At 32.9% G+C, this 8,155-nt stretch overlaps 2 protein-coding genes and 1 pseudogene across 2 annotated transcripts; 1 reads left to right on the top strand and 2 right to left on the bottom strand.

Annotated features, from left to right (window-relative positions):
• Positions 1-2,851: 2,851 nt before the first annotated feature.
• Positions 2,852-3,280, top strand: LOC148554550 (putative pectinesterase/pectinesterase inhibitor 7 pseudogene; annotated as a pseudogene).
• Positions 3,281-3,601: 321 nt separating this feature from the next.
• LOC107647954 (uncharacterized) lies at positions 3,602-4,403 on the bottom strand. Its single transcript, XM_016351996.3, has one exon. It carries the CDS (start codon positions 4,309-4,311, stop codon positions 3,733-3,735), a length of 579 nt encoding a protein of 192 aa, XP_016207482.1. The 5' UTR covers positions 4,312-4,403; the 3' UTR covers positions 3,602-3,732.
• Positions 4,404-6,661: 2,258 nt separating this feature from the next.
• Positions 6,662-8,155, bottom strand: LOC107645649 (RING-H2 finger protein ATL5). The gene has a single exon (XM_016349728.3). The coding sequence runs from the start codon at positions 7,897-7,899 to the stop codon at positions 7,279-7,281; it is 621 nt and encodes a 206-aa protein (XP_016205214.1). The 5' UTR covers positions 7,900-8,155; the 3' UTR covers positions 6,662-7,278.

The following is an 8,155-nucleotide window of genomic DNA, read 5'->3' as shown; positions in this document are numbered from 1 at the left end:
AAACCTCATGGATGACAATTGTGTCATTAGAGTGCTTGCAAGTACATTACTAGAAGACTCAAACTGTTCATCAATAGTCTTCATGTAATTCTTAACATTTTCACAATCAGAAATTGAACTACGGATACTAGTTGAGATATGAGACTTAATGAACATTATACTTAAACGGTTGGATCGAATTTCTTCCACCATTCGTATAATGCTACATACCTCAAATCGAGTACTAACATCAGTAGGTGCCAAAAACTCTTCCCTACGAAGAGTATAGTCAAGGTTTGCACACTCTAAATAAAAGAGAACCTTATCTTTCCATTCCTTATAGTTGTTACCACTTAATAAATGAATTTCAGATACAGTTTTAGATATCATTACTGCTGTAAATAATAAATCATGCTGATATTACTCGACTTTAAATAGGTACATCAAAATTCATAACATAAGATAATACATACCAATGCAAGTCATATCAAAATAAATATGAATTATAGTGTCATTAAAATCTACTTGTGAACAAAGATTTTAACACATAATATTCACTATATCGACTAAAGTGATGAAACTAGTAAATAAAATACTATTTTTTAATACATGTGGGTTAATTAAGAAGTAAAATATTTTCTATTTCAATTTAATTATATATGAATAATATAATAAATTTCTATAGGTAAGTTCATTATATAATTTGTAATAATTATAAATATATCATATTAATATTTTAATATTTTTTTAAAATTTAATTATTATCAAGAATACCGTGACCACTCTTCAATAAAATCATATATTAATTACAATATGATATACAGCGGAAGAATTTATATTACATACAAATACAATTATTATCATCACGTAAATAAATCGAGTGACATATAATATAACAAAATCGAAAATAGTTCAGTGGTTTATTGTTTTAGCAAAACCGTTCGTACTTCTTTCTTTCAGTTTCCTAAGTTTTCATGTTCTTTCTTAGTTTTTTTTTTTTAATGTAAAATGGAAACGAAGAACCAAAATGAAAAATAAGCACGTCAAGACTGTTGCTAGCCCTCACTTTATTACCATCAAAATAAATCGGTAACAGTTAAGTGATGGTATTAGAGATATAACTATTAATATTATCTTTTTTTATTAATTTAAATTTTTGGAATAAATAATTTTATAATATAGTATCAGAATTGCTTGAGAAAAAATATTAAAAATATAATATTAAATTTTAAAATTATTCTTTTATTTTTTTGGACTCTTAATTAGATTTTAAAATTATTTTTTTATTAGAAAATGTTGAACACTCATAATTCTAAAATAAATATGAACATATACTGAATGATGTTCAGTAATTTTAAAATTTAATAACAAATTAAATTTTTTTTAATTCAAAAAATTATTCATGTTTTTTTAGATAATAATGGTTAGGCCGAAGCAATTTTTGCTATGATATTACATGTTAATTATTTCATAAAATTATTAATTTACATACTTCAAAGTATAATATATAATTTTGTTTCTGATCACTTCACACCAATTTTATACACACTTCTCTTTCAATAGTTAATCATGGACTTTTATAGAGTTTTATGCAACCATGCATGCATAAATTTTGGGTCTTTCTCAAGTTTTATACAAAGCTATGGTAAATCATGAAAATTTTTTTATAGATTACTACGTGGGTACGTCACTCAAAACCTATCAAAATTCCATGATTTTCTAATGCAAAGCTCATGCTATTTTTGTCATAAATTATGAGATCTCCCATGATTTTACGTCCATGATTTATATTAAAAATTAAATGATAAAATTGTAGCCATTTTACTTTTAATTAGGACAGTATAGTAATTTTGATGTTAATATGATTTATACAAGTAAATTACCCATAAATTTATTTGTTATTTATTTAATTTTATCTTTCATTTTAAAAGTTAACCATCAATTTTTAAATTTAGAATAATATCAGGAGGACAACGAATTGAGATAGATATTTCATCTAGCTATTATAAAAATCAAATTACACATTTTTAAACAGTAAAGATTAGTAAAATTAAAAAATTTACAGAATTAACAAATTAATTAAACAAAAAATTAAAGGAATAAAGTGGGAATACAAATTATCCTTTAGAGTAGGTTTACAAGTTTGGTTTCGGATGATTTTGAAGGAAAAAGAAAGGTTTTAATTGGTTTTATTTTTGAGAGGATAATGATTTTTGAGGTTTTTATTAACCTTCCAAAATCCATCAAACTATTCATATTTTCAAATTCTCTAAAATTAGAGGTTTGATATTTAAACTTAAATTATCTTTTTTTAATAAATTATTGTATTATCATTTATTTTTTAGTTTAATTTTAATATATTAATAGTGTAAATTATTTTACACTATCATTCAATCATACTTATTTCTTTAAATGATTATTCACATATTAATTATTAAAAATAATTATTTTTGTTGGCGTAATGATACGTAATTATATACATATGTGAAACTCTTTTATATACAATATTTCAATAATAGTTAAAATTGTAAAAATACTAGTATATATATTTGTATAACATACAAAAAATTATTTTTTTGTATTATGTCTAAAATATATGTAAAATAAATTTTTTATAGACATACTTAACTTATATAAAATAAACTTGTTTACAGTGTAGTATATATATATTTTATTTACACGGTAAATGAGAAATAATCAATAAAATATTTTAAAAAATGTGATTTATTTCTTTTTATATTGTAAATAAAATATGTAATATCACTTAAAAATAAATATTCTTTAAATTATATATATTAATAAATAAAATATTGAATTTATTTATTTATATAAAAAAAATCCAATTTAATCTCATAATATGTATTCATAAGTTATGAGTGGACACTCTTTTGGACTGGCAGTGTATGTCCACTCTCTAAGACAATTTTATGGAAAAACCGTAGATTTCATATTTGGGAACGCCAAGGTTGTGTTCCAGAGCTGGGGAAGTGGCGCCGCGGCAACGTATCTCTGGAGGCCATGGAAGGAGTATTCGAGAACGGTGTACGTGCAAACCATGATTGATGGTGTGGTTGACGGTGCAGGGTGGCGTCCATGGGACAGAGATTTTGCGTTGACCACTTTGTATTATGCTGAGTTTAATAACAGTGGGGTGGGGTCCAGTATTGCGAATAGGGTGACGTGGCAGGATTACCATGTGATTAACGCAACGGATGCTGCTAACTTTACTGTTTCGAATTTCTTGCTTGGAGATAATTGGTTACCCAAGACTGGAGTGGCCTACACCAATGCCTTTATTTAGAATTTTAGATCTACACCCACATTCACTTTATTTTAGATCTCTCGACATTAATTACAGAGTAGCGTGATCTAATTGAAACACTATAGCCCTCATCCCATTTTGCATTTATTTAAATTGAAGGGCTTTGCTAAGAAGATGTGAACGCTGATATTATTTTACTTTTTATTTTACCATTTAACCTTTTGATGTTTGGCATGAAATTACTGAAGACAATAATTTCTGTTGATATTTAATTGTTTGTTAAGGCATATAATGGTACGAAGTGATGGTTTATAAAAATGAACAAGAATCGTAAAGTTCGTTGTCAAGGAATGGAAGAATGAAGGATACCTTAGCATAAGGCATGATTTAGATTTCAAATGTGATTAATTAAGATAGCCATAATAAGTAGTTTTTGTGACGGCGCAATAAACCGAAAAACTGAGCCGTTTACAAGCGCAAGAAACGCGTGTCTAGCTTTGGAGGTTCTTATTTGGCAAGAAATTGGTGATGGCGGTGGCAAGGTCGACAAGGGTACGGAGCTGCCTGCTCTTAACGGAGAGAATATCATCATCTCCGGGAATAGAAGCATCGCAGGTGTCAATGGCGGCATAAGCAGCGCGGAGCCAGGTGTGTGCGTCTCTGTCAGCACCCTGCAACAAGGAAGCAACGGCGTCATCCAGCTGCATTCCGGCGTCCAAGACGTTCTCCTTGCAGTCAGACAAACCCTGCTGGATGGCTGGGCTCATGTCTGGATCATCGATGAATCTGGTAACGTCGTCCAGCATGCTGGAGGCGTCCAGGGACGCCGCCCTCAGTGCCACCACTGCCAAGTCGGTCAGGCCTGCGCCGGCTAACTCTGATGGGTCAGAGAACAACACTTTCAGGCACAGATCCTTTTTTGGTGACATCGAGCAAAGAAACTTGATCAGTTCTGGTCCCTGGGGTCCATGGCTTGGTGCCCCGGCTGCCTCCTCGACTGCCGCAACTTGCTGTGCCACCATCATCACGCAGATTGCCATCAATGAGAAGATTTTCATGGCGCGTGCCATCTTTATTTATTTATCTTTCTTTTCTTTTTTTTCTTCTCACTGTGTAGCTACCTGCCTCTCTACGTGAATATGCCAACCACGAAAAATTTACATGCAGCTCTCAAGTTTTATACTTTACTCTGCGGCCTTGCTTTCATTATGTCCCTTCAATACCCTTTGCTGTCAGGTTTACCGAAAATAATGATCCACTTATTGCGTTCTGCGCTTCATTTTTTTTTTCCCCCGGTAATATGCGCTTCTTATTTTACTTCTTCTGAGTTTTGACCTTGTAAGCATGGGAATGTCTTTGGTAGCAAAAAAATAACCAGATCCTTAAAAGACCATACAACAAGATGTCAAATAAATGGTTTAGATGGTTGTTATATTGAACTTGTTTTTTTTTTTTTTTTTGGACGTGTGTTATATTGAACTTGTTGAAAATGCTAGATTTGTCACAAAATTAAATGTATTTTGCGGACCGATCCCAACATGGTTCAATTGGATCAACTTTGTACGTACCAGTTTTTTTTTTTTTGGAAGAATTGATTTTTGTTTTTTTTTTTGAGAAATTGGTTTATATATTTTTTTTAACTTTGCTACATGGGCCAAACCTACAACCCACTTAAACACACCTTATAGAAACCCTTATTCCATAGACAAGGTTCCCATGACCCAAAAAAAAAAAAAGACAAGGTTTCAAATTCAATTACTCCTATCTAATAACATTATCCATTCTCACTAGAACTTCATCTTTTCAATTAAGGCAGCTTCTGTCTTCTCTTTGCTTTCAAAAAACAGTCTGCAACAACACCACATTACTATTGGTCTTTGGAATCATCATGTTCATCTCCTCAAAGCTCCTCTCATTCTGCCACCTAATCATGTTATGTGCCAATGGTGAAATCCAACCAAAAATTCTCCTCAATGCTTCTCTCCACTCTCCAGCAAGAATAGGATCACAGACAGAGAATCCAACACCTTTCAGTAACTTACAATTAGATTAAAAAAAACCACCACACCCCAAATCACCATTCCCATCAAGCTTCAAACTTTTGAACGGTCTAAAAACATGAATAGCATAATTTTCACTATTGGGATTTTGGTCCAAGAAAAAAACTGGCTGATGCTGATAAACTACGAGACAAATATGGAACACAATGTCCAATTTCAAACACAACTTTAATCCTTGCTAACACAGTGAAAACAAACCTAACAAGCAACAAAACAAAGCCATCGAAACCTTTGTTCCACCAAGATTTTTCCTTTAACTCCTTAACCTCTTGCTTCTGGCAAAAAATCTTTTGTTGAAGATCACAGAATTTTTGATGATCCTTATTATTAACTGAACAAGGTTCAGCTTCACCATTATTGTTGTTACTACCATGGTTAAGTGCTTTTCTCAACGCTCTTTCTAGAATCGAAAGCTCTTCCCAAATTCTAAATTTTTCTCAAACTTTCTCCAACCGTTACTCTCTTTTATTTGTAAACCAACCCATGTGTTTTTTATTATTTGAGTTTCCTTTAAGGTCCATAATATACTTTCTCCACCGAAAAAAATTCCTGTAAGCATTTTCTTGTTTTCCTTTTTTGGTTGAACTTTGCTCAAATTGGACTTAATCAGGCCTATGTTATAATGGGTTTTCAGGCTACTGTTATTAACGTCCATTATACACAGAAACTGTGAGGCCCATTTAGTTAGGCTATTTCTTTCGGCTGACATGGTTGTGCTAATATATTTATCTTTTGTAAAAATTTAGCATTGTAACTTTTAGCTGCGTTCAAATTTTTATTCGGCCACTTCATAAAAAAAAAAAACATTACAATTTTAATGAAAAAATGATGTTTTTTTTTTTTTTACCAAAGATAGGAGACTCGAACCCACAACCTCTTAATTGAGTATGGAGAGACTATGTCATTTGAGCTATTACTCATTAGCTAAAAATTTGAAAAGATAGGAGACTCGAACCCGTAACTCATTGGATTAACGGATTCATTATATGGCATCAGCCTAGTTTGACACAGCTGAATATTTTCACTTCCATCAAAATCACTCTAACATATTGGAGAAATTGACAAGTACTTTAAGAGTAAATTAGTGTTTTATTTTATAAAATAATTTGGTTCCACATAAGAATTATGACTCATTATTATTTTTAATTTAAATTATAAAAATATTAATAAAATAAAATTCTAAATTTTAAATTTTAAACCTTAACACCTTAGATCCTAAATCTCACAACCCAAATCATAAAATAAAACTAACGTTAAACTAGCAATGCTGAAGCTCATCCCCTTGGACGATTCTCCTTTTCTTCGTAGTTATTGTTTAGACCACTTTGGAGAATTCCAGATTCTTGATGTTGTTGTGCTATTTAGGAACAGAATAAAAATATTTATTTTTTCTAAAAACAACCAAGAAATTGTCTAAAATATGTACATAGTAAAATTAAATTGAACCATTCAGATATATTGTACCAGCCGTTCCCCTGTTTTTCCCCTGTTTTCTCGCATCAAATGAAATAATAACACTGCACAAGAGATATATATTGTGACTGTTGTTGTGATGTTCATCCTTGGGATTCGCTTCAATTCAAATATATCAACCTAAGCAATTACACTTTATATAATCGAGTAAGATAAGATAGCAGAAAAAGTAGACTTTTATCAAGAAATATGTATATTTAAATGATGAAGCACCTTCCTTAGGTGGCAAGAGTCCTGAAATTCTATACAACTAGAGTGAACGCTGTTAAGAGAGACGTGTCCAACTAACGCAAGTAGCAACCACGAGCGCTAAATGGTTGAGGCACCACATGATTCAGATCAGACTCAACATTCTACAGTAAAAACATCCGTACTTTAAATGAAAACGAAAACAATTCATTTGTTTCCGTATCAACTGCCATGTCATCATGAATCTTGGTGAAATTGCATTACAAAGCTCCTCACAGTAGTCCGTAGTCCACACCGAAAGTGCGGTGTAGTCACCTACACGCTGCAAAACTTCTTCAGCGAAAGAATCCGATGATCCAACCCTCTCTCCTCTTCCGGAATCTCCACCACCACATTCAACGGCTTCCTAGGGCACATCACCGGCGGAGGAAGCGACGAGCAACCACCAGCTTCCAATTCAACCGCTAATTCAACTGAAACCGGAATCGAGCACGCTTCAACCGGCGTGGTAACCCGTTTAACCGGTGACCGGCAGAGAGGGCAGTTGGAGTGAGATGCGAACCACGCGTCGATGCATTGGCAGTGGAACGCGTGGCTGCAATTCGGCAGCACACGGCCCTTGTCTCCGTCTTCGAACTCCGAAAGGCAGACGGCGCAGTCTTGCAGGGGGCGGTGCACGGCGGAGGAGAAAGTAAAGGTCGGTAGGGACTTGAGAATGGTTGGATCCAGTCGGTCGTTGAAAACAGGGGCGGTGGCGGAAGTGGAAGAAGCTGGAAGAGTGTGAGGGAAGAGATGGCGGCGGCGGCGTGCGCAGAAGTGAGCATAAGAACGATATAGGATGATTACGAGGATGAGTATAACGAGAAGAATTGCAGATCCTAGCATGACCTTGCTGTTGTGAACATACTTTTCTTCAATATCTGGGTCCAATGCCATGAGAGAGAGTTGTTATGTTGAAAGTTGAAACAATGGGTGGATGAGATGTCGGTTATAGTGGTTTGTGTTTGGATCATATCATCTTCATATCTTTTTTTATATATATATAGTACTATAATTATGAGGGTACTGTATAAGGATTATTATTGTTACTTAGAATCAAATAACATCTTGTAATTAATTTTAGATAACATTGTCATTATGTTCATTTCTTTTCTTTTTTTTATCTTGGAATGCTTATCTGGCGCACACTTTT

Source organism: Arachis ipaensis, chromosome B6 (genome assembly GCF_059453495.1).
Source record: "Arachis ipaensis isolate K30076 ecotype BB chromosome B6, ASM5945349v1, whole genome shotgun sequence".
Lineage (NCBI taxonomy): Eukaryota > Viridiplantae > Streptophyta > Magnoliopsida > Fabales > Fabaceae > Arachis > Arachis ipaensis.
The sequence above is the reverse complement of the archived record's forward strand: the minus strand, read 5'-3'. Positions and strand labels throughout refer to the sequence as shown.